Below are 27,974 nucleotides of genomic sequence, written 5' to 3' on the forward strand. Positions count from 1 at the left end.
TCGATAACATTTATAAATGTGGAAGAAAGTAAAATTAAAAAGTTTTAGCACTGTTCCTTCTCAATCAAATCGTCCTAATAAAGGTATGTAAATCATGTATACAATCCTTGTACATGTATGTACATTCTACTCTTCCGCATCTTGTTTGTGTTATAAACTAGATACGCCAAACAGATTAATCAAGCCGAAGGATGGTTTGATAAGCGTGATTAGATATTACATCGTACATGTACTAAGTCCAAAGGTGTCTGAAATCCAGCAATTAGGATTAGGGCGCCAGGTGCTTTCTCTGTGTCACCTGTGTACTCCTGTCGCTCAGTTTGGAGTTAAGGATACCCAGAGCTAATGCAATATCGGCTAAATAGGTGTGCACTAAATTGAAACTGACTTTCCTCACACCATAATCATTCGTATATTTCGCTTAGTTCGACCAAGCGATGGCGATCGCTCTTCCTCCTCCCTCCCTTCCCCCAAAGAGTTCGCGGAGTGGATCCTCTGGTCAGCTCTGGTGTCCTTACGACACTTCCTCCAGTTGGTCCTCCAAAGGAAGGCAGTCCTCCTAGCTCTCGTCCCACATGCCCTCCCTGACGGTTGCTGCCATCTGCGGTTGGAAATACCATTGTTGACAGCCAAGCTAGCCTCCATGACGTGTACACATATAAGCATGCCCACACATGCAAGGGAATTTCTTTAATAACCCTAAGCGCACACATGCACACCGCTCACGCCAGTTACCTATATCCCGCACACCCCTCACCTTGCCGCATCTCCCCTTCCTCCACACACCTCTGCCCCGTCTTCCCCCGCGCCCCGTTTCCACCGTCTCGTGGGTGAAAAAGAATTAAGGCCATAAAGCTGGGCGTAATTGGGGCTGCCACTGCGAGAGGTCGTTTTCCCGGCGCAACTTTTCCGATACCGGGAGGGAGGAGAGGGGGTTGGGGAAAAGGCACCACCACCCCTCCCCCTCGCTTCCTCTTGCCCAGCCTCCACCCCCCCTCCCTCACTCTCGATACGGCGGCGGGCCCTGCTTGCCGTGATGGCGGCGGCTCTTATTATCGTCGGCGTCTCTCCAGGGCATCCCCCTCTCTCTTCCTCACCTTCTTCCCCTCTCCCCCTCCGTCCCGACCCTCTCATCTCCTCATTTCTCTCCACACCTTGTTTCGTGGCTATAAACCTCCCTTCCCTCCCGCCGCCCCCCGCTTTCTGCCTCCACCCCCACCCCTCCCCTCCCAAGAGGAGGAATCGCTGGGCACGTCCAAACCGCTTTTGATAGCCTCGCCTCCCTCCTTCCCCTTCCCTCCCTCCTTCCCCTTCCCTCCCTCCATCTCTCTCGAATCGTTGGCTTTCCCGAGTGTAGAGGAGGAGGATCTCCCTCGAATCCCAAATGAATTTCTGGACGGTCGGAGGAGGAAGGAAAAGAGGTTCCCGCCGATAACGAGACCGCGTGAACGTTTTCGTGCGTCATTTTTTTTCTTCTATTTTTTCGATTTATTTTTCCTCCCGCCCCTCTTCCACCTCCTCTCGGGGATTCCTTTTTCTTGTTTTGGGCAGTCGGGTTTTGTTTTTGGGGGGTTTATGAATGCGCTCAAACCTCCGGCTCTCCCCTCCCCGCAACCACCCCACCCCTACCTCCCGCCATTGTTCGCGGCGAGCCTTTTGCTTTTTGCGTGAGAGTGGAGAGAGACGGAACTAGATCGTCGGTTGTTTCCATTTTTCCGCCTGTCACAGGGGGAATGAGAGGGGGAGGTTTGTGAAAGGGTCTCGGCGGCGGGGGGGGAGATGGAGCGGCCAACCCCATCTCCACCTCACCGTGGAGACCCTTGCACTAAGGGCGACCGACCGTCTGCGAAACGGCCGCGGAAAGTCAATAATGAGCCGGCTACTTTAGCCTTATCGCCGTCTGGAGTCGTAATTAATTAAGAAGAAGTCGAAATTGACGGTCGTGTTTCAGGTTTTTCACGTCAAAGGACACCTTCTTACTCCTCCCCCCCCCCCTAACCCCCCCGATTCCTTCTACAGCGATCCTGCTCTGCCCCCTCCCTCCCCAGAGGTTTCTCTCGATAGACCGTAAACGAGATAGGCGGAAGAGAGAGACTGAGGAAGGGAGGGACGAAGAAAGGAGACCAAAGAAAAAGTTTGGTTCGTGTCCCCGGAAGGTTCGCCGGTTGGACGGTCTCTCCGTTCCCATCCGTGTTTCCCTCGCTACGAGTGGGTTTACAACCCATTAATTTTCGTTTGCGAGCGCCAATTTAGGAGCCGTCCGAGTCTGAGCATTCGGCAGACGCAAATGCATTCCTATCCGGGATCGCTCCAGCTTCCTATCCCCCTCAATCGCTTCCTCCTCCGCCGCAAAATCCCTCCCCGGATACCCCTAGCTCGCTCAGCGGAAATTGATGGTGAATTTAAAATATGGCGTGGGGAGAAGATCGATGCGCTCCGGTAGATATGAAGAGGCTCCCGAAATTCTATTCGATCGGAAACGTGGGCTGGATCTCATCCGAAATCCGACGACGTCACGCCTTCGTGTCGCGGGTCAGACTCGAGATGACGGAGCAACTCGCATTCATTACGGGAAATCTCTTTTTCCTCATCTACATGTGCAACGAGCACATGACAAAACCCCCGCTACTACTCGAATAAATGCCGTGTTTGTTTTTATTACCGCACCGCGGGGGGGGGGGGTAATTATCGTCATAAAAGCCTTCCACTAACTCAAGTTTTCATTTGAACAATCGAATAAATGGAAAACGGAGGTGTGAGTTATAGCTTGAGTGGCAGCGTAACCGTTAAGTGGTTTCCTCTAATGCGAATCGCTGAGGATTCAGCATGCCCGGAGTCCTTGTGATTGGCATTTATTAGTTTTGCCTGGGATTACGTAAGATACCATATTGCTTACGACGGGAAATGAGTATGTAGTACCATGACGGCGTCATTGAATGTTTGCGAAATGGTCTCTTAAAATGAAATTCTCGTTGCAAATCCATTAGACGCGCTTGTAATCCGGGATTAACCCGGAGTCGGAAGGCAGGGTCAGTGCGGCGCGCGGAGAAGACGTACGGGTATTTTTTCAGCGTTGTCGCAGCGTTGGTCGTTCCGCGCTATGGTCGAAAAAAAATACAGGAGGAAGTGCGGCAGGCAAGATATGAGCGAAGAGGGAGAGGAAACATTATGGTGGTTTATGGCCAAGAGCACAAGCTCGGCCTCTTTTAATTACTAGAACGATTAACATGAGTTTATGAAGAAAATATCCTCAATCCATTAGCTGCAGAAGCACAGCAGCCTTAGAAAAGTAAAAAATGACCTCCAGCAGAGGACAGGTTTTCACATAATATCGAAGTTAAAAGGAAACCATCGAGTGTAGCATTGTTGAAAGTTACCGTACAAAATGTGGTCGTTCGTATGTTTCCTCACCTCTTTTACTTACAGAAACACAAAAAAGAAAAGAAACTCTCACTAGTTTTCGAATTTTCGGTGGTACAAGCCAACTTTCTCTAGGAAGAGAAGGAAGGAATTCATTTCACTTTTGTGTGTTTCTGTGTTTTTGTCTTTGTTCGCTAGTGCTAACGTCATATACATATATATAATATATTATTTATATGTATATATATATATATATATATATATATATATATATATATATATATATATATATATATATATAAAGAGAGAGAGAGGTGACTTTTTAAATTTCGATTTTTTTGTTATGTTGTCTTGGTACACATACCCCAAATGTTTGTTTACAGTTTCAAAAATATAGCACATTTAGTTTGTTATTGATAGATTCAAATGTTATACATTTTTTGGTATGCTTCACGATTTTCTGCTATAAAAAAATGGATCAAAGAATTTGCATCAAATTTTGTGTAACAAATGAAATTAAGTGCTTCAAAACACTTGAAATATTGAAAGTAACATACGGTGAGTCTGTTCTGAGTAAAAAGAACGTTTTTAGTGGTATAAGCTCTTCCAAGATGGCCGAGAAGATGCCAATTAAGAACCTCGCTCTGGATGCCCCGACACGTCGACAACAGATGAAAACGTTGAAGCAGTGAAGACAATTGTTTTGAAAAATCGTCAACTCACTATTAAAGAAGTTACTGAGAATGTTGGTATATCGGTTAGCTCGTGCCACGCAATTATTTTTGGATGTTTTGGGTTCGGGTGTCAGCGATGCTCCTCCCGAAACTGCTTAATTTGGACCAGAAGAACCGCCGCATGAGCATCGCTCAGGAGCCGATGAATGCCGTCAATGATGATTCTGATTTGATCAAAAGGATCATAACAAGTGACGATTAATGGGAATATGGTTATGACGTCGAAACCAAAGCCCAATAGTCCAAATGGAAAATCCAGGAGAACCAAGAACGAAAAAAGCACGAAAAGTTTGATCAAATGTCAAGGTTTTGCTCACAGTTTTCTTCGATTACCGTTGCGTAGTGCATCAGGAGTTCTCACCACAAGGTCATGCGGTCAATAAGGAGTATTACCTTGAAGTTATGCGTCGTTTGTGAGAAGCAATACGTATGTGCATTATATATATATATATATATATATATATATATATATATATATATATATATATATATATATATATATATATAATTTTGCATTACGCTTCGATCTACGTTTATCTTCACAAAGCTATGACATGCCAAACATATTAATCCCAAAAAGGAAGAAAAGACACTTTTTATATTTCGGCTGTACCTACCTGCCACATTCATATTCATTATATAAGAGCACCCTGCTCCCGAACGAAATTCATAAAAAGCAGAACTCTCCTAAAAGCCCTTGAAGAGTGACTTAACGTGTCCGTTGATTTAGTTTTATGTTTTATTTTATGAAAGGATGAGTTAAATAAAGGTATTTACTTACTGCAGTTGCAATCGATTACAGCGTGAAATTCCGTGGTAATAACTGGCAGGTATCCTCTTACAGAATATCAATTTGGATGTATTTTTCCGTGAAGGGAAAGGAATAACTTGCAAACAATGACCCATAAGGTTCATAAAATACTGTGCGGCGCAAGACCATACGGAATACACATGAGAATATCGGAGGTGTGGTCAATATCCAAAAATTCGTGCCAACGACTATGGATGACGTAATCTTTGCACGCAAGCGGTCAATTTTATGCCAATGTCAACGGAGGTATGGCAGTTCACAACGACCTCGAGATCATCAAAAACTTAAAGCCGACGTTGTAAAGCCACTCGAAGAAGGTTTTCGTCACTCTCACGGCTGATACTATTTCGCACCGGAATCATTAACCTTACCAATCTAATGAACTGGTTCCATTACTACGCCCGTGCCTAGGTGGGAAGTAATCTCAAGCCTTGTAAGCTGCCTCGACCCCGCACCATTAACTTTATTACAATAGCTGGTGGACGGTATCACTGAACTAAATAATCCAAACCCTCCTCTAAATTCTCTCAATTCCCTTCTGAAGACATTATTTCCAACAGGTCATTATGTATTGTGTGGTAACCTGATTGGCAATCAGGATTTGAAACCTTAAAATATTTGGCGCATTAGATGTCAAACAAGTTGATAGGACATCATTTCTGGGCTGGGGACGACAGTTAACTCGTTAATATTGGAGGAAAGAGGCTATCGAACTTACCGACTCGTTGTGGCAATTACTATTTTGGAGTATTCGACCTCGTCAGACTTAATCTCTTCTCTCCTTATTTTCTAAACAGGTCAAACATTATCGTTAACAGGTAACACTGTATATGCATCTCTCTCTTTCTCAACCGAAAAAATCTTCACGCGATGATTGATTCTCCCTCCCGTTGTCTTCTCTCTGACCATAGCACCATGGCCTCATGACCTGATCCTGGCCTCATGGCCATGGATCAAGTGGTATTCCAGCTTCATATCGATCTTTCCAACGTGCGAAGGATATATAAAAGTTTTCATCAAACCCCTTGATGAACAGTTTTCGACGCTAGAGAAAACCGAAAAGTAAGGGAGAAAATTCCCAATGATCGGTCCACTTCCCAAGCCCTCGGATATTCCCCCCTCCCCTTAGGCTCGCTCCCTGGGGACACCAGAGCTCGACAATTTGTAAGAAGGAGAGGGAGCGCTCTCACAATATGGAAACATTTTCGATCCATTATTACGTTTTTATAGCCTCACCTTCCCCGAAATGGAGTCAAAGGGAGATGCAATCGTCTCAGGGTGGCCGTGCACGAATACGTCAAACGTCTGAACCTTTGGGACACTCCGTGACTGTTCGGGGAAGAATGGGAGTGATGGTGTTGATGTGAATCGTCCGGTGTAGTGAAGAGGCAGCGGGGGGTGGAGAGAGAGGATATTTTAAGTCCTCCTTGGTCCTCGAAAAAGAATTAAAAGGTGGAGGGAAAAATTGGAGGAGATGCGAAGAAAGGAGGCAGTCCTCTCAGTCCTCTATTTCGGGAGTCCCTCAACTAAAGCGTGTAGTCTAGTGGGGCGTGCGTGCGTATTTTTTCGTTGGGGAGGAGTATAGGGGAGGAGCGAAAGAAGCCCCGATCACACTCCCGCCGCCCACTGCCCACCTTTCTCCGTCTCCGCCAGGATGGATTCTCGGAACCTCACAAACACACTTACGCACACACCTCTACTCTCCCCCTCGCCCTCCCTCCCTGGATTCTATCTCTTTAAAAACATCCTCACGGCGACGAAATGATCCCCCCCCCCACCATGACGCCTCTCTCCTCAGCAACCACTAATGATAGGCCCGCCAACACCTCTCTCACCCCTACCCAATCCTCACTCCTCTCCCAGCTCACCCTTTCCATTACGGAGATCCTCACTTCCCCGCGCCGCACATTCAACCGCGGGTCCACACTCACGGGATGAAAGAGGGTGGAGTCGCGCTCTGCCCTCGCTGTTAATGCCCAAAAAATGTTCGCCTCCCTTCTCCCCAAACAACCCTCCCCGCCACCTCCACTTTCGTTCCGTTGACCAGTTCAACCAACCCCTTCCTAACCCTCACTCCCCTCCTTTCTCTGCCCTCCTACCCCTCCACCCTCTTCAACCCCTTCTTTCGCCCACTCCTCCTATTTGCGCCGTCACTCCTCTGGAAACAAAACGAATCGGCGATCTCTCTCTCTCGAAACCCTGTTCTTGAATCATTCCACCCCTCCCCCCAAACTCTTTTCTTTCGTTTATATAATTATTATTTGGCAAAAGAAGACTTAAATCAGCGAGGACGCACTCTGTCCGTTTGATTTATATACATGAGGGCGGGGGAATAATTTGTTATGATGTAGGCGTGGTAGCTCCAGCAGGTGGAATGTGTACAGTACCTACCAACTTTTTGTGGCCTTCTCGATCTCCCTCCGGTGGTCCGAATCCTGTTTGCGGTCAGGAGCCCAGGGTACCGCGTGACCCGTGCGTGCGAGATCTCACCCGGGGAGCGACGGCGGAGAAAGATCGATACAATGTTGACCCTATTAAGCGCTTCCCTGAAATGAGCATCCGTTTTGAACGGAAATTTCCCGAAGGCTCTGTTTCCTCGTTTGATGAAATTGTGGTGGATGCGTTTAGCGGATCACGATGAAAAGATAGGACGGAAGATACACAAATCCATAAAAGTGTTTTCGAGAAATTATGAAGAGAAGTCGGCCACCAAAGAACGAGGTTCTGAAGGAAAATGAGGTGCTAATTGTAATTTGCCAAAAGAAAACAAATTGGCATGACCAAAACACGAAAAATAAGGGATAGGAAGAATTCTATATTGGACGATCTTCCCATAGAATGATGGGAAGATCGGCCAAAACTGATGACAGAACTCCTCGATTCCTACAGCTTTGGACATAGCACATGAAAGAATGGCATGAGGACAAAGAGCTTGCCTCTCTTCTTCCCTGCAATAGCGCCGACGATGGGGAGACGGAATGGGGAACCCATGCACGCTCACACAACACCCCTTGAATCATCGCAATGGTATATGGCAGAAGGTATTAGGACACCGTTTATGAAAAAAAGGAAAAACAAAGAAATTACTTCAAGGAAAATGAACATGTTTTTTTATTATTGGTGAAGCTTTCCTTCCGTGTCGACTCCCCATTTTCTTCGTCGCTCTGTTATCCGACTGAGGCATGGTCTTCAGAGACTCCAAAACACTCGGGGTACGGATGGCAAGTTTGTCGAACTCAGAGAAGTCGGCGGAAGCGGAGGACATTGTCAAAAAGCATCAGATAATTTCTGTATATTTTTAATAAAATAGCAAATCCTTTTTCTTTTATGATAGATAAATCGCGCGAGAAAAAATGATTCTCCGATTCCGCTGCATACGAGTATGAGTGGTGGATCTCACTTTTCTTAACTTTCGCCCGACTTGTAGACGTTGTGCGACGCTCTGTTTGCCCTCTCAGAAACAAACTAGCACAATTGATCAATCTAGGCTAATTATATTCTGGGCATGAGCCTCAAAGTTCCTAGAGGTTATGTTCCACTCCATGCTTTCAAACGTTTGTGCGATATTTCCAGTACTTTCCCGGTGGTTTTCCTAGATCCGGTCCTCGTTCTCACATGCTTTGTCCAATTCTTGAATCAATGTTTCTAATCAATTCGACCCATGACGGCGGACCCACGCGTGCACGTGGCCGTCTAGACACTTGGATGTCGTGCGATTGGTGGGTGGGTAGGTGAGGGAGGGAACGACGGAGGAGCTGGCTTTGGGAGGCTTTATCGATATCGATTGAGGTAGCGGGTGAGGCGGGGATAGGGGAGGGTTGAGAAGGAGGCGAGTGGAAAGAGGGAGAAAAAAACACGTTCGATGGTTCTGTGCGGGAGTGACGGGAAGGAGAGGATGAGAGTTGAGTCCCCGCGGACAGATTGAATTCAATTTGAAGGAGGCGATGGAAATTCGGGGAAGAACAGGTGGGCGCCGCCGCCGGAGGCGATGTCAGCGCCACAACACAGCCCTGCGTGGAGGGTCGGGGGGTGGGAAGGAGCAAGGATGGGAAAGCGGATGGGTGGGAATCATCAGACCGTGTGAAAGTATGGATGGGCACTTTTTTTGGGAGAACACTCGGGTGCCTAAATGCGAGTTTTAAGCGCGAAGCCAACCTCCGGCGAGAGAAATCGCAGACAAAATATGCGCGAGTATTACGATGCATCGGTCGAACCGTTATCTGAACCCATAATGGGAACCACGAATGATACCATGGGGACCAGAAATAAAATTTAATCTTCAAGTTTAGCTCAAACTGCAAAACATTAATGTAAACGAGGTTGGGTTGCCACGGAGGCGTATAAAGTAGGAGGCTGTTATAAAATATAGCGTTGTTTTCCGATATTCATAAGTCAAGCTGTCGGTATTGCACCTACCGGAAATGTGCGCTATCATAGTAACTGCTCAGGTAGCAAATGGAAAAGTTATGAAGGCGCTTCTATATCCTTTATTTTATTTAAAAAATCGAAATTAATGAGTGCAGATCTGATTAATAAAAATTATTGATGAACTCTATAAGTAATATTAGAAAAATAGCCGTCATTTAATGAATCATCTTTGCCCCGAGTTACCCGGGAGACAAAGGGGTATCCTTTTAACGCATCCACCGCTGGAAGATTAAACTTACTTATATCGAATATTCCGATAGTTCTAGGCATATATTCTCCAGTAGAGGCATCGATAGTCCAGGATACTCAGTAGAAGTATATTTCAGCGTAGCGAACCTTTTATAGCCCATTCCTAAGTGCAAGTACCCATCTCCTTCCAGTCCTTCTTTCCAAACATCTATAAACCTCACGTTCTCTCCCCCTGTCCTGTCGATTCGGAGACTTCCATAGCTGGAAGTGGGAGGAAATCCAATCAGCCACCGGCTATGAAACTTAAATTGATCGCGCGAAGAGAATGTGGGAGGGACACTTCGGCTTCGGAGAGACGGATGAGTGAGAGGTTCGTAAGCGTCTTTTCCCGACCCTGAATATATCTGCGATCCCCTCCTCACAATTCCCCCAAAAGGGAGGACTCTAAGAGGATGTTTGTCCGTCGAATGGGGCTAAGTCGGATGGTGGCGTCGCTGCCTTCCACATCCGATTCGAGGCGCGATTGAGACGAGCATAATACATGTTCGCCATCTTAGTTTAAAGTCAGCCCAGTTCCTTGGAGGCGTGGAGGTTCAATCTGTCTTTTTAAAACTGGAAATTCCACCAGAGGGCCATTTTGCGGTCGATAAATTGATAGTTCGCGCATAAATGCGCGCCGAGGTGCCTGTTAAAAGAAAAAAAGTAAGAATAACCTAGATAGTAACACTGGTCACGCAACGGATTAAAAGAAGGATGTGCCTAAATGATCGGAAATTAATAATCCATAAACTTCTTCGTTTATTGCGCAGAGATGGAGCCGTTCCCTGATCTTTATCTTATAGCTCATCTCCTGCTCTCCGTATGCTTTCCACGCGCTTGAACTCAATCACTTTCAAATAAAACTTGTGGAGTGGCAATTAATTTCCCTGCGAGAAACTTGGCAGGATTCTTGGATGTTTGGAGGAAATCAAGATGAACTTCCTCTGTGGAAGATGCATAACTGTTCACCCGGATGATAATTTCTTACAGTTTAAGTAAGTCAATAATGAAGTCAGCTTCACACACAACTGCTTATGGAATGACGTTGAAATAGATGGTACATTACAACCCATGAAAGTCTATTTTTCGCCACAACACGCGGAGGGATATTTTTTTAATGATTAATAAAATAAACAACTCCAGTCTGCCAGAAGAAACCAAAGTAGGATTTCTTAGTTTTGTAAATTATAATAAACTTTATAAATGTACAATATTCATTATCAGCATGAAAATATTTATAATAATTGGCGATAGATGTGAACTGAATGTGCTATTTTCCTTAGAACGAAAAATTTATAACTTCAGTATATGAATGATATGGAGCATATTCCAACTTTTTCCCGTCGTGCAAAGAGTTGAGCTGGATTGGAGTAGATAAAAAGATGCTTTATATACAAAGCGAACGGTAACTACGGCCGTATAAATGCTTTATGTCTCACTTTCCCCTGAAAATCGATACAAACTGTCTTTGATGATATTTTTATTGTCACCCTTAGCCGACGTGAAATCACATTCGCCATAAAAACGTAAATAACTGGCGATGATCTAATATATCTTGGTCACCAGTTTTTCCCATCAAAGCGGAGATTTATTTTTGCCAGCAGCCTCGGAAAGGTAAAACTGACTTCAAAGGAAAGTGGGGGATACTAAGAGACTAAATTTACACGACAGAATGAAGGTAGAAAGTTGCACACTTCTCTGAATCAATTAGCTATAAATTGCCTGTAAGACCAAGAATCACGGAAATCAACAAGCGGAACGACTAACGTAATGGCTGGGAAATATCTTCCCGGAATTACGAGTTGTGGCATCAAAACAGGACAACAGGAGGATCAGCAAAAATACACACATAATTGGAAACGATCTCACTTGGGACGGCCAGCAGCAAAAAGAACGTCGGTAAAAAGGCTTGAGAAAAAAACCAAACGAGATAATGCCGTTTAAACGCCATTTTTCGGGTGGGCATACCTCAAATAAGCAAATATCTAATTATTGAGAAGTGTTCCCAAATTTAATGGGTTTCATAATCGAATCCATTACGAGATGAAAAGTTGGTTGGTAGTTTAACAAGGGCGCAAAAAGAGAACTGCCCAGGAATCAAGTCCATTGTCACTACCGTGCAATTCGCTTACCGTCGAAGTGTCTGGCGACATGGAAGAAAATTCTGGACGAAATCGAAAAATACAGGGTCAAATTATTCATCGTTATCCGGAATCAAACACAAAAGTATCTGCTTAATATACATGTACTGCTCTAGTCTGTACGCACTTAGACGCGTTGTGACTACTGCTGACCCAGTACGAATAATTTGAATGAAATAAAAGCGTAGAAAAGAAATGTAGAATGTTATGATTTGTTCACTATTCTGAAATTTTTATTGAATTTTCTTAATGCTCATCATTCCGGTTGCGTAATTTAGAAAAATTAATGCGCGTCATTCCGCACTCATTACTTATTATATTAACATAATAATGACAAAATATGTTAAAATTTTAACATGAAATGATTACAAAAATAACGGGTCGTGTAGTGAAATACAATGTGCCAACAGCTAGACTAAAAATAAACACACGGCTTTACCAGGTGGTTGACTACAGTACACTTGAATACCTACTTCACGAAAATAAAATCTCATCACTTGCATTCCAACTTAAATTATATTTACACGGCCAATATTGAGATGCGTAAAAACAGAAAAAAAACACACTTTAGTTGTTGGAAAAATCGCGGAAAAATACAGATAATATACGTGTTTTCGCAAAGAAGGGAATGCATTGCATTCAATCTTGCATGCGTACTTGTTTAGAACACAAGGAACGAATTCTTTTTTTCAGAATGAAGGAGCGTGAATTTTTAAGCTATTTAAAATGCATTCTCTAAAGCGGTTTACTATGTAAGGAACTGTAATGGTAAAAGCGAATGGTTACAGGGACTGGCGTAACAACCCTGTGAGCATATACACCAAAAGAGTTTCCTGCGATGACGACATGCCGCCATGCTTGGCTTAGGCCCAAGCCACTCTTTTTTTAAAAGGTGTTTGGTGTTTTCTATATCTCGCACCTTGGTACCGAGTGCCGCTTGACTTTTGGGAAGTGAGGAGAGGGTACGCAGTAAAGACCCACCGCCACACGAGCAGGCAATAAAGAAGAGCCTGAATCGGAAGCATGGGTAAGAGATTAAAGGAGAGAAAGAGAATGGGATCACTCACGATACCAGGGCTTGCCGTTTGAATGCATGGAAGTACCGCAATATTATATAGTCGCAGCAAATCGTGGAGGTGAGAGGAATGGATCTCATTTCACCTGGGATAAAATTTGCGTTTTAATTTGTCATTAGTCTTAGCGTCGGGCGGCGAGCGGGAGAACGAGGTGCTAAAATCTTTAATGCCCGCACGCGAATTGGCAGAATGAGGAACGAGTAGGGCGTTTCGAGTGTGAGGTTTTTTTTAAACTTCTGAGAGCCTCAAAACTAGTGGGTAAGGTGGCCAATCCGTCGTGGTCGAATGACTTCAATGGATTCAGAGTCTACCGTTTAACTCGGAAATTATCTTAAAAGCGTCAATAAAATTAACGTGCGCACGCGAATGGATCGAAGCTCCCAGAAATAAACGCTTCGACTTGGATATCGTTGGTGCCGGTACCAAGGTTTTGGAAGCTTCCTTCCGCCGAATCGTTCCCAAACACTACACTCGCTTATGCTTAATGAGGGAAGCGGATTTAGGGAGCCGATTTACCCTGCGAACTGGTGACGGAGCGGTTCTTGCTTGCGCTGCTGTTCGGGACCCGGTTGTGGGTCGCGCTGAGTCGAGGGTACCTGCGGCGGGTGATCGCTCGGCCGTTGGCACGGGCGTCTACGCGTCCTCCGACATCCCGGTCCGCCGCTGTGGGCGGTCGCGGCAGCGGCGGACGGGCACCCGTCTCCCCGGTCGTCGAATGGTCAGGAGAAGGGTGGCTTAGGCGGCCGGCTACGGCGATGAGGATCAACAGGTAGCGCGGCGGGGGAAGGCAACAGGTGTCCCTTCCCCAGAAATCGATTCCCGTTCTGAGCGGATGAATGCTTTCGGCAGCACGGCTGCTCTACTCTTGTTTGTTAATGCCATTCGAAAACGAGTCCCATATACCCAGACATTGTACTTACGGATCATTATTGTTAACGAGTGACAGTTTAACTAAGCATCTGTTTAATTGACTTAACATAGAAAACGATTATATAAATAGTGTTCCTTAGTATTGTGATGCGGATAAATGAATTATGATGTAAAGTAAATGAATATAATTCGATCTTTTGTTTTATAATTTTCTAATTATTTCCTTGATCTCAACGGTTTTAATCTCTATTACATTTAGATCCGTTATTTTAGCGACAAATAATTAAAATTAATTTCATAAAGGATATAATCGCTTTGATTGCATTTAGTAAAATTTATTATGTTTTTGAACAAAAATTAAGCTTGTGACAATTTGCTCGCTTGTTTTGTTAACCTTGGGGTTGCATTTTTTATGTTCATTTTTAAGGAAATGCTATTTTCTTCTCCTTGGAGGCAGTGTCATAATTCTACCAGCTACTGTAGCTATTACCGATAAGTACGAACGTGAGTGATGTAAATCTGGTTTTCCCTGGAGACGGATTAGCATTATTTAGCACCAGTTCGTTTTATAACTAAATGGAATATTATAAAAGGGTATATATGCACCTGGATAACCCCGACCGGCCATGCCACTGATATTATTTGTATCAGGGTCATAGAAAACGTCAACCAACATCGGAAGGATACCTAATCTTGATCGTTGCATATATGTTTTATCGCTAAATTTATCTCTAAGTAAATAGTTATCGCCGGTGCAAGATGTATTAACATATGTACGGATCTGATCTTAGAAGATAGAATGTGAGGTATGAGAAAACGCGCTCGTCTTTCCATTCACAAGAGAGCCAAAGAAATGTAAACTTGACTAGACGTTCAGCCGTCAAAGAAATCACTAAGGCATTCAATCAGGATAGGCCGACTTCGGCGGAAAGGCTTCCTTTCACCACCCTCCTGGTATGACAAGAGATCAAGAATATGAAAGTGATTGACCATAAACAAACTTGCTGCATTAGAAATGTACGCGTTACCTTTCAATGAGGATTGACTGATGACATCCTATACCATTATAACAGTTGATTCAGCATAGGTAATTTGATTGCATTGAATGAGATGAAAACCTCTTCTCGATTATATACGAGTACATATTAAAGGTATCCTCATACATATCCGTACGTGACCTTGCAAGCTACTCCATGAATAACTGACAAGAATCCATGCAACCAAATTAAGTGCAATTATCTGTATATGCTTCACAACTTCTTAAACTGGATTATGATATTAATTAATTACGTTGCTACGTTTTTTTTCTTAACTTTTAAAGATCATTAGATTTTGTACCAAAGCACGTTTTAATAATTTGTTGAAATTATTCGTGTTTTAAGTGACTCACATGTTGTTAAGCTCAACAATCGTAATTCAAAGACATATTTTTGGATTTAGTTATTTAATGATTTATCGTGCTATCTGGATAATTAATGAGTTGTTCATTGATAGTTTATATCGACAACGCGATAATTCACGCAACATTTTGAGAAACAAAGTGACTCAATGTGAGAAAGAAGAGCAAATTTCCATTAACCCTAAAAAGTTCCATTTAAGAGAAACAGTTATCCGTTCTTACTTTAAATAAATATTTATTTAGATATTACCCTGCGCCTGAAGATCATCCCACAAAACAATTTTTCAGCCCAGATAAAAACACTCCATTTCATTTTTTTATGATATAATTTTTGGAAGTATTATTGTAAATAATGTTATTTTCTCTGCTGTACAGATTTCAATGACCAGAAAATTTTACGGATGGTATTAAATATATCGAGGAGAGCTTTCCGAACATCTGAGGCGATATGATAAATGATCTTACGCACATTACTCTTTAAGTCATAAATGTACATCCTTTATTACTAAATGATTAACAGATGTCTACATAGATATAAAATTAGCCTAAAAGTACGTATGAATTTTAATTTCAATTTCTCTCATTGGACACATATGATTCTGTTGGTCACATCGCTGAATGCCCGTCGCTGCCTGCCCGAATTTCCAGTTTTCTTTCTTTGCAACCCATTTTCTTTGTTCACCCTATTGTTTTATGAGGACTAGAGGTTAGAGAGGTTTGGAACAAAAGTGGGACAGGTCAACAGTGCCTGCAAGTGACGTTGCATAGGCCCCTATAAGCGCGCAGTCGACCGGGATTACGCATTTAGTTAAGTAATTTATTTTAGTGTCAAGGGAGCCATGGATCGATAGTTTTTCACCCGTTTACATTACTAGATTTTATCGTTGCTTTCGCAATTTGAACGTGAAACAAGATAATGGTTTTCATGTCACGTATAAATATGGAGATAATCACAGCTTTCCTGCGTAGTCTTTTACTCGCTGTACATTAATTACTAGTGAAATTGGGAACAGATTTTTATCTTTTGGTCAGTTGTCGCGGACGCTTCTCGCTAATGATGGCAATGCTGTTCCTTTTTTTCAATCTTAGCAGTACGTTTTTCCATTTGTTCGAACGGCTGAAGATTACATCGCACTGTAAATTCATCCAAGGCAACCTCTTGACACATCATTCATGCTCAAGATAAGGGTTCGAACCCGGGTCCTTTGACTCAGTCGGCGAGGCAACATTCACGAAGCTAACTGGGTCGGCTTCCCGCTCGGTAACTTCTAACAAACATTTTCCCTTTCCTAACCTGTTCTCCAAATCAGTCACCCAGTTATAAATCAGACATATTCTACCTTTAGTATGTGTGCTGGAAGAGGAAAAACCGGCGATGTTTGGGTAGATAAGACATCAGCGGCAAGATCCAAGTGTATCACCACTTTCTCCAGCGAAAAGAGTAGAGGCATTGATTTTGCATATACAAGACCATGATGTCAATTGGATGTTCCGACAGTCCACTCAGGGTAACCTTTCTAGTGCGTGTAAGGTAAGCGAGTGTGACTTCTTTTGGAAAAGCCTAAATGGAGAAGCCGTATTTTTATTATATCACACCACCACCATATTTATAAACCCGAGGGTTGGTTTGATAGGTGAGAAAAGAGTTAGTGCATATCCCAATGGCGTGTAAAATTCAAATAACAGAAGAGGGTGGGCAGTTCCTTTCCATGTGCTGCCTATGATTTCCTAAGAAGACCTAGTACCCGATAATTACACAGCATGGATACCCAGAGGCGTTAGTCGAAATTGAACTCGGGCCCTTCAGTTAGTAGCTCAGCGCTCCATCAGCTAGACTTGCACGTCCCTATTTTATTGCATTCCTGAGCATTACTTTTCTTATCATCAAATACCTCTAAAAGCGAACTTTACAAATTAGTTGAATTTAAAAGCATTCAAGAGACCCATTTACAGTTCTTTCGATAATACTGGAACTTACATACTTGTAATTATTCTTGGATTAAATTCACGGTATTTATGAAAACTAGCACTCATAGTCCATGCCTCTTGACAAATATTTTTTCGGAAAAAGTTTCGGTCGATAAGGAATAACTTACACCCGCGATTAAACATATGTAGGTGTATACAATATGGCAGATATACCATATATATGTATGACTAATATGAGCTATGATGAAAAATATTTAATAATCAGTCAATTTGTCTTCATTTCTATTGTTTGGGCAGTAATACTAGGGCATGTACTCAACTGTTACTATTTAACTAATTATTCATACATAATTTCTTAATTTTAGCCTGATTTTGGAAATACTAGTAGGCAACTGTACTGACGACCATTTATGCTAGAAAACAGAGGTTGAATTAAATAAATTGATGGAGACTATTTTCCAAAAAGTACACTCCATCATTCAAAAGCGTATGGCTGGCTTCAGCGTAGAAAAATATATTCATGGGCGATTCAAATTTGCTGAAAAATAATCATCCTCATTTTGAGATTTTCCTATTCAAATGATCAATTATTTGTTTTCCAAATAAAGTACGCTTGGGTTGCTTTTATACCAGCTCATGGAATCTAATCAAACGGCGTAAATGAGGGGTTATGCATCCTCAAGCAACGAAATGATAAAAATTGACTACCAAATAAAACGGTCGAGAATTAAACGCGCTCTTGCTGCTGTAAAAATAAATAAACTACTTCTACTTCTCAATATTCTTTTCAGGAAATAGAAACGCTTAGAAAGGTAAAATCGATTTTAAATTCGTTTTTTTATTAACTGGCAGTTTTCCAGGTCGCGAATTTATTTTCCCATGGTACTAAATTTCTTTCTCCATCACATTCGATTAATTTTGCGTGTTTTCATGTGTGACAGGCATTATGTTGATGTCTAGGTGAATATTATTTAGGCAAGCAAGACAATTATTATTATTTATTACATTTAAAGAGCTTTAGTGAACACATTCGAGACACGCATATGATGAATTATCGCAGTCCATGATTAAATGCCAACACCCTCATATTTGAGATGGGAAAACTCTAACGAATTAGTTTAGAAGATGTACATAATACGCCGAGGATTGCGATCTTTTAGTCTGCATATTATTTCCACACCTGTCAGGACGCTGAAGTATAGCCGTTGCTTATGGATCGCCCTCTTTGCTTGTTAAACACGCTACAAATCACAGCCTTCGCAAATGGGGATGGGCGACACAATAAATTTTACTCCGTCTGTGCATTCACGTCCGACGTAATTTAATCACCCAATCTCCTTGATTGCACTCCAGCTTGTAACTTTATGGCCAATCGATCAAATTACAATAGGGTGCATACATGATCAAAGTTTGCCTAGAAAGTTTACTCGAGTATCGAGAATAATATTTCAGCTACAACATTTCGAATCAGACGGTAAATCATACAAGGAAAAAGTTTTCAAGGCTTTGGACGGTTCAGCTAACTCTGCTCTGATTATAGAATTCGTGTTATTTTCACGATTGATATATCTGTTTTGCAATAAGCTGATATATTAAATGGTCATCTAAAAATGCATGGTGCAGGTATTCCCCTTATTGCACGTCATGCAACTGTCGGCGAAACGAAGTAAAATTGAGCAGTATCCGTAGTAAGTTATTACTCTTGCGATGTCAACCTACAAATGACTTTCTTTGTAACAGTATAAAGCTCGGATATAAACTTCCTGTTCTCTTGGCTCTAAGACACAGGGATTTCTCACTGCCTCCTGCATTCAAACAATGGCACATAAATCAATATTTCCGTCTTCATAAGCCTTCGGAAATGGCAATCTCTAGGAAATTTTAACTCACTGATGATGAGCAACGGCTCGAAATTACTCAAGAGTCTATCGTCATGAATTTCTCGGATGGTTATGTGCTTAATACGACGAGACTGGTCGACTTACGCAAAGATCAAGAGACCACGGACGGATTCACGTTGGGTGGCAAAGCGAAATTACCTCATCAATCCCGGCTCTTCCTTATCCGGAGGTCGTCGTTGGATTTCTTCAGATAATGTCGAGAGATCACGCCGAATTGCGGGAACAAAGATTCGAAGTGGTTGGTTGTGAATTCACTATTTTTCTATCCAGTTTAAGAACCAGAAAAACAAAGGAAGCTCAAAAGTAAAGGTTATACTTTGTACGTAAATGCAAAATCGCGAGATTGTTGAAATTTGAATAATTTAATAATAATTTAAAGGAATTTTTACTCCTGTATATTAATGGCATTAAATTGAAAATGAGAGATACGTATAATGGCATCGTTAAATCCATCCAAGCAATTCTGACCGTCAAAATGTATTAAGAAAACATCAACTAGCAAATAGTGACATATACGATAAGTTTACAAAATTTTGAATTCTATCATATTGCTCAAAATATGCGTTGGTTTTCGCGCTCAATGTAGGTATTGAAAACTCTGTGAGTCATGGGCAAACTGAAGCGAGATTGTAATCGAGATCGGGGATCACAGTGAGATAACTGTGCAGTTGATAGATTCGAAATTCCCCATATTGTCAATCCACACAACCTATCCATTCCATACAGCAGAATGGCCCAAGAGGGTAATGTCAACGGCAAGGGTTACTGCGTGTAAATCCAATGTTTTCGGCCCCGGAGTCTCATTTCCATCGCTCGGACGGTTCGGAAGCATTTGGCGCCCGAATCGAATGCGCCTGCACGACCGCTCTTCGAATTGCTCTTTGTCTCTCTCGATCTACGCACCCTTAACTCTCTCCCACGTGCTGTGACTGCTCGAGATAAGGTCTGCTTGCCAACAACTCATCATTATAACACCATTTTGATAATCTCTTTACGCGGGAACGCAATCATTTACGGTGCTTTAGCGTTTCGCGATCCGCGGAATTCCGCAACACTATAACAACTGCCCGTCAAACAATTACACGGCACCGCGTGAAAAGACCTCCCAAAGAGTTAGTCACCTTGTAATCAGATAACAGAGGTGGCGTTAAAAAACGCTCTCGCAACGTTAGGCAGATAAAACACATGTTTACATAACTTTGCTTGAATAACCTCCTGGAACTCGCACTGTGTGCTTCCGTTTATTGGTTTATATCAAAACTACCACGTGATTTATGGCTATGTTTACCCGCTGTGCTCAACTTAACGGGACCGTAGCTTCGTGGAATGGAATTACTCTGTGGGAAAGTGAAGAACCTGCTAGCTCCCTCGTCGACTCTGCGACAAATCCACCGGTGCTGCTTGGTCTTGCGCGTAATATTGCTAAGAAGGCACTCTGCTGCAGAGAAGGTTTTATCAAATATGAAAAATGTGTCTTTCGACCGAACTATAACGGAGCCACCCCGCACCGTAGACACTGTCTCATGTTTTCGTATCCTGCTGTGTTGCCATGGAAAAGATTCTTGAGTGGATAACAGCCCAGGAGGAAGTGAAGGAATTTAGAACGCCAATTTCATGCTGTAATTCACCACGTCAATAATGCCGGGAATCGGTCATGCCTAGAAATCTCAATTACATGTGCGACAAGCGCCCATTACCCATTGTGTCACGAAGCATGGAAATAAAATAGCTTACATGTTGATCTATTTTCACCACAGTCCTGGGTACGAATATCAACAAAAGGAATTCTAAAATTAGGTAACTGATAGCAGTGCTTTATAAATTATGATAAACATGTGATTTCCGTCAAATAACTGCAATAGCTAACTTAACAAAGTCAACCGTTAATGAGCATCGAAATTCAGTAATTTAACACCGTAAAAATCATTCGCCTTGACCAGAATCGAACCCGGGTTCCCTAGATTTCCAGCCGTAAGCCTTAATGAATTAAGTTACCAAGGCGTCCTCTTATAATTTGAATTTATAATTTAAGCATTCGGCCGGAAAATTAGGGGATCCGGGATCGATTCCCGGCCAAAGCGAATGTTTTTTACGCTGTGAAATTTTAGCATTTCGATGAGATTTCCTGGTAATTTTTGGAGGTCTTCTTATGCTTGATGGCCGTTCTAAGCATCTAAGTACTTCTATGGTGGAAACGATAAGTTTCTTTTTACCCTCATAATCATCTAAGTACCTTTTGAACTAATATAATTAAACCAAATTTAACCTTATTTTATAAGCAATAATATAGGATAATATTTTCTGTTCTCATATCTCTTGTGGTGACTGAGTGCTAACCTGACCTGAAATCATCATTTATCCCTACACTTAGTTATACACCTACACATCGTGTGTACTTAGATTTTGGAGGAGGGAGTACGTACATCGAGTGCAACCCCTTTCGTGCCAAACAACTACTCTCAATTCATTCACCATCATTCTACGCCTTCAGATAAGGATGCATAATGACATTTTTTTCAAGTTTGCTTCAATTTTTTGTGCATGTGGACTATGCGTGTATCTCGACTTGGGTGGAAACGAATGTCAAACTCCCTGGCGTGCTCGAAAAATTTCTCCATCCATGTAACGTAAAGCATGTGGGATGAATGACGGATGGATCATGTACACTTGGCATATTCTCCCTCTCCAAAAAACAATTTAATTTTCCGCATATCTGGTTTTGATAAGTAATGCAATCTTACAAACACTGTAGATGACTCAGAATAGTGCGTCGTATTATGTTTTGTTATGAAATTCGCCCAGTCGGTCTCAACTTGAAACTCAGCACATTTCTATCACGTGTATTCCATTCCTTTCGCTATCTCTCCAGAAAGTTTGTTTATTTTTGCAGCTGAGAGCTTGTCTTCTCGAAGGATTCCATTTTATCAGCCATTTAACATTTTCTTTGACTTGATTACCGGTCATTTTTCCAGGGCAGTTGCCATACGGGGGCCATCGAATGCTCCTAATAATCTCGTGTTTCCTTCTCTAAATACTGGTTTCCTTTTTATTTCTCAGGTACTGGGTCCCGAGCAACAATTATCAATCATATTAAATGTCTTGAAAGGAAATATACAAGAATATTTATCAGTTCTTGAAAAATGTTTGATACAATACACGAGTACTCTGATTTCAAATGAAACCCACGGCTATCAATCATATGAAACGAATTACTGATTGGAATGAAAGAAAATATGCTGGGGTATTCATTAATTGTTGAAAAAATGTATGATTCGGTGCACCATAAATTACGTACGGTAGTTCACATTCGCCTAACAAATCGCTCCTTAGTTCTTACGTCGCTCTTAGGATCTAACCCAACAGCGAAGGAACAAATAAAGAGTAGGCTCATGCCGACGCCGGGTTTCTCTTCACCCTTATCCTTTCCTGTCCATCCCCTTTTGCGCAAATGACCTCAGCTGTCTTCCTTAAATACTACTACAACAAAGAGATGAATTCGCTGTTATGGCAAAACAGAAATAGGTGCTGTTGAATCAAGAGGGAATTCGCAATAGCCATCCTCCTTCCATCAGGACGATGCGGTGGTTTAGACTCTCGGTCAGCCGCAAGTGAGAGGCAAGATCTCCCGGATCCGATCGGAAGAGGATCGGGAATGGGGGGGGGGAGGGGAGAGAGAGGCAAGATGAGGTTCGCCACGAGGAGTGAATCTACGTCGGCTTATTTGTCCGACCTCTTTGTGTTTACGCACTCCCCACTATCGACTGGGTATTGTGTTATCTTTCGGAGCGTAAAGAGAAAAGGGGAGGGCGAAAGAGAGAGAGAGAATGCTGTCTGGGGATCGGTCTTCGTTATCGCGCGGCACAGCTCTCTCTCTCTCCCGAAAGCGCGGTGAATGAAATCGCGGGAGAGGACTCTTCGGACGGGGACATGGGTCTCGGCTGACCTTTGGAACTCGTGGTAATGCGGATTATCTTCTCTCGCGCGGTGTCCGTAAAAGGCGAATTGAATGTGTGCATGTCGCGCGCATTATTTTGACTCAAATCTTCCGTTCCCATGCCGTTCGCCTGTTGTGGAATAAAATCGGGATTTGGGACTTGAGGCACTTTCTAGTCCTGTAGGAGCGGGGAACTCGGACGGGGGCAGTGCGCGCACCGCAGGGATCGCTCCGGAGACGGAATAAGTCGTGATTTCCGTCCATTTCGGGTGTTCGGTACCCGGGAAGAACGGGCGGGATTTCGTCTTCGCATCGTCGATGCAGCATCCTTCGCAGAGAACCCTCGATACTTTTTATTTCGGCCGACGGTTCGGGATTGGGCTCCCGCGAAATGAGAGCGGTAGTGGGCGGACGAAATAGAGTGGTGGCCAGAAACGTGCGTCTGGATCCGAGGTGGACAACAATCACGAATTCGATCGCGAGGGCGAGAGATAACCGGACGTGGTGAGCAAGCAAACAGAGGCGAAGGACGACAACGGGTGTTTGTTGTCCTTATCGTAGTTTTAACGCGCCCGGCTCCTCGAATCGGTGCCCACTCTTCCTATTCCATCTCCGGACGGGAGCACTCTTTTGGGAATACGAGAGCATGCCACGGCGCGCCCTCCCAGAGGTGACGGAAATCATCGCAGTGCGTCTACTTTCACGATGCCACTCGGGAGTGAGAGCTTCGGCCTTTTCCTTTGTATTAAAACCGAGCTTTTGTGATGAAATATCAGCGTGAAACAAATATCTCAGTTCGATTCACCGTATATTAATGACACAGCTGTCACCATTCACTAAATTTACATATCAATTTGCATATTTTTTCTCCGCATCGACCGTAATTCATATATCTCATTCCGTATATAATAAATATTTGACGTATCAATTTGAGGGCATCAATAATAAAATTTGTCTAACTCTCTCGTCCTCTCGCATCTTCGCATTATGCAGAACTAGCGACTGCAATCAGGACATTATAACAAATGTATTCCGCGTTAGTTTTTCTCCGTATTAAGTGACTTTTTTACGGGGATACTTTTTGCTAGAAGCTCCAAAGGAAGCGAATGAACTGAATTTTGCCGACTGTAGACTTCTAGTTTTGCTTGCAGCTCTAAAAAGGCTGCGGCACGCTAAGTGTATGCCAAGATCATTAGCACCTTCTCTTAGTGTTGATGACGGATTTTATTCCTCGAGAACTGATTTATGATGAACATAAAAGAGGCAACGGAAAACCAAAGAATCAACAGCAGATAGACGGGTGGCACTGATTTACAACGCGAATGCTCAGCAAAGTCTACAATCGGTCCCTCGGGAACGCTCAAAACACGTATTTCACCCCAATATTTAATCGAGCCTCAGACATATGAAAATATAAGTTGATATTACGTATTTTGGAAAATAGAGAATTCATTTCGAGGATCCAAGGAATTGTTCTGATTAACATATTTCAGTGATCATCTTGATCGTCGACGAATATATTTATTTTTAAATCACGTAGCCATTTATAAGAAAAAAATTCCACTTAATGTGGCGTCTGATTAGATATTGGAAATAGAATGGATCAAACAAAAAATCAAAGGCTTAAAAGTTTACCGGTTTGCCATTTTGGTGAATACATGGAGGGCAAGTTATTTCTCTTCCTTTGCGGTAAATGACTGAGGGATCCTCTAAACTTAAGAGATAAGAAGATATAAAACAGACCCAGATGCGGAGTGCCTCGTGTGATGATACCGCTGGTTTAGTTTGCTTCACGGAACTGCAGGTTGAAAGACTTATTCTCTTTCATTGAGTTTAAATAGAATATCAGTCACATTTTCAAGCAACTCATATTTTCCCCTGACGTATGGCTTTTGAGTATTTAAATAAACAAGTCGGCAAGGCCATTCCATTCGCTGGGATTGACTTAAGCGTCAAGCAGTTATGAAGCATTAAGACGGAAATCTTGGCGAGAAATACACGAGAACCACGTTTCCTAACATTCATTACATAATGTCAAAAAGACATCGAGAGCGACACTTATATCTCATTCTTCTGTCATTAAAAAAGTAAATGAACAACAACATGCATTCACTGGTGTCATGTAACATGCATTTCAAATATTCCGGCGAGCTGCAGAAATCACACCCGGGAAGCTGAAATCGAATTTAGCAGCTCAGGGGTACCTAATGCAAAAGGCGGTCGCACGGATCCATTCCCTGGGGAGCATCGCCGTGCACCACGAGACACGTGTTCGGCATATGATAGTATGAGTGAAGAGGAGAAAGGGGAGGCGCAATATATTTCGGTGCCCTTACCTGTGTCATCAGCCTGTCTTCGCCGGTGCCCTCCTCGTCCTTGAACACTATGTCCGCGTTGTAGTTCGGTTCCAGGTCCCGGAACCTTGAGTCGGAGCGAGCGATTTTGCCCTCGGCGAGTCCACTGGCCCCCAGGGTGTGCTCCGACACATTGGGAACGTGCTGCTTAAACACGAGGGGCGTAAGCTTCCGAGGCCTAGGCCGCTTGCCCGCGCCCCTACCGGGTCCACAAGCGGACGCGGGCCCTAGAGAGCCCACGAGGAGGCACAGGAGGAGCAGGAGGACGACCAGGGGCGGCGGCGGAGAAGGCGGCCGGGGCGAGGGCCGCCCCTCGCGGCCCCAGCGCCCCCACGGCCCCGCTCTCATCGCCGCCCGCCCCGATCCGCCCCGCCCCCACTCAGCATCCCCGTGGGGCAGGCGGGCCCCGGGCAGGGCGCCCAGCGGAAGATCGCCGTCGGCGGCGCGCAGGGTTCGAAGGGCGGCCGATCTGCAGACGGGGGCGGAGGCGAGCTCGGGTGGGGAGGAAAGGACAGACACCGGGATAGAGACACGAATTGGAAAAAAAACGTATGATGGGGTAGCGAAACGTATGGGACAGGATGGGGGGTCCAGGTATGCCAATGATGACTTGATCAAAACTGCACCGCACACACCCACAACAAACACGCCAGTCGGGGAGGAATTCTTCTGAGGGGTTCGGTCGAAACAATAAAAAAAGCACTTCCTAGCAAACTCGAGCAGATACTCCCTAGATGAAAAAAATTTCTCCCTCGCTATATTTTAACCCGGGGTCTGACACCGTTTTCGCCCGGGCGACCGGACCGTCCTCGCCCGGGAGTCGATGTGGGGGAGAGGCCGGGTTGGGCGAGGGGATGATGGAGAAAAAGGGAGGACTGACTCCCTAAGTCGGGGGCGTGAGACCTGGGTGGGCTCCTTCCTTCCTTGTGCTCGTCACACAGGTCGTTCGCTCGTGACGGTCGTTGGAACAAGTGGTGTCGGTGCGCCGGGGACGTCTCCACGGCCGTGTGCTCGGGAGTGTGTCTGGGGGGGAGGAAGAGGGTGCGCGGACGGTTGGAGGGGGGATTTTCCCTCTCTCTCCCTCCCCCTCCCAATGTCTCCCCTCCCCCTCTCGCGCCGCCTTCCTCTCTGGTGGAGGCAGGTGAGGAAGGAAGGTGGCGGGAGGGTGTAGGTCCCTCCGGCCGACTCTCCCGTCTCCCCATTGGCCAGTCTTCGCCCCGCCCCTCCCCCCACCTGCCTCTCCGCACTCTCTCACCTACCGTCTCTTTCTCTCTCTCTCTCTTTCTCCCTCTCCATCCCCCCAACCGCCGTCCGAATTACAGCCGAGGGCCACTCTCTCCCCTCTTCACGGCTGGTCTCCCCTCCCCGCACCAATGTTCTCGGGCCGCAAAGGAATGGGGGCCACTTGATCTCGCGCTGCACCGCGGGCGCGGGAGATATGTTGGGTCCACTCCATTGAGAGGGTATTTCGGTCGGATATTCCGTTAGAACATGTGAGCGAATGATGGACGATGCTACAACCCACATTTCCATCTGCGAGCACAGTTTTCCTCGGTGTTTTAAGAACTTCGGGTCATGGATTTTTCAGCTCTTTAGAATTACTTTCATCGGCACGACTACCATGCCTAGTCCCCTAAACTACGACTGTGTATGTATTTCCGTGTATATCAACAGGCACTACGTTTGCTACTGGCTTAGGTCCATTGAGTGAACATGCCCAATTGCCTTTTTCAGACTTCCGCGACTAACTTTTGGAAGTGTGTCGTATTTCTGTCTTTGCCACAAATCGTCAGGAATAAGTGTATTCGACTCACCCCTGACAAGATTTATCTGCTCGGGAAAATACAGTGAAATATCCTTTCAAATACCTAGTGAAATCGCACTAGAAGACTTTTTCTATGGAAATTTATTGATGGGAGTAATTTTAAATCATGACTCATGACTAAGCAAAAGACAATGGAACAATTTAAACGGGGATAATGGGAGATTAATAAAGAAAAATAAAGTAGACAAATGCGGATTGTTAAAACTATCTGTAATTAATTTCTCAATCATAAGGTATTGTAATGCTCTTTCACACCCCATTGTTGGTAATAATTTGAAATGTTCTGCATGACTGGTCGCCGGCAGTCACTTAGGAGTGAGGTGGTTCCTTAGAAACCTTTCCGTTACGTGTGCCGCTCGACAGCGAAGTGAAATTTTTCATCATAAATCGCTGGAGATGGGAAATTTTAAAGGAGAAAAATATTTTACCATTACGAATCTCTTATTAGTAATCAAGTGCTAGTTTTTATGTCTGGTGTTTGGACTGGATATTGGTTTTTACGTGTTTTGTAACAGCGGCGTTGAAGGACCAGTATTCAATTTCCAGCAACATCATACTTTTGGGGGACGAATTATTCTCTAGCAAACAAAATATTTGAAAACTAGAATTTTGGAATAAAGGATTTTTGCTCTTGGTCAATGGTTGATTTTAAGGGCGAAGAACTATCTCTACAGTCGGATTTAGTCATACATAGGTACTAATGCTTCCAAGCAATAAATTACGCATTCATTCTGAGAACAATGAGAAAATAGACATGAAATTTATCGAATAATCTGAATGAATGAAAAATCGTTTCACCCTGTTCAAAATATCCTTAGTTCAGAAATTCAAAATGCTTTTATCGACTTATATTTGAAAGAAAAATGCATTTGTCATGTCTCTAAAGCACAATACCTTGTTAATTGTGCGATAGAATTATGTTGGCACTTAGAAAGAAACCTAGAACGAGTTACCTTGTTAGGTTATCTACATGTACATAATACC

General features: G+C 43.6%; 1 protein-coding gene across 1 annotated transcript in view; it reads right to left on the reverse strand.

Annotated features, from left to right (window-relative positions):
- LOC139690271 (sonic hedgehog protein-like) overlaps window positions 1-26,158 on the reverse strand; it is a 208,089-nt gene extending 181,931 nt beyond the window's left edge. Inside the window, exon 1 of the mRNA XM_071587619.1 lies at window positions 25,148-26,158. Coding sequence (XP_071443720.1) covers window positions 25,148-25,513 — 366 coding nt within the window. The 5' untranslated portion in view covers window positions 25,514-26,158. The remainder of the gene's footprint in view (window positions 1-25,147) is intronic.
- Window positions 26,159-27,974: the final 1,816 nt, after the last annotated feature.

The sequence above is a fragment of the Hetaerina americana genome, unplaced genomic scaffold, assembly GCF_022747635.1.
Source record: "Hetaerina americana unplaced genomic scaffold, ioHetAmer1.1.p SCAF_3, whole genome shotgun sequence".
NCBI classification, from domain to species: domain Eukaryota; kingdom Metazoa; phylum Arthropoda; class Insecta; order Odonata; family Calopterygidae; genus Hetaerina; species Hetaerina americana.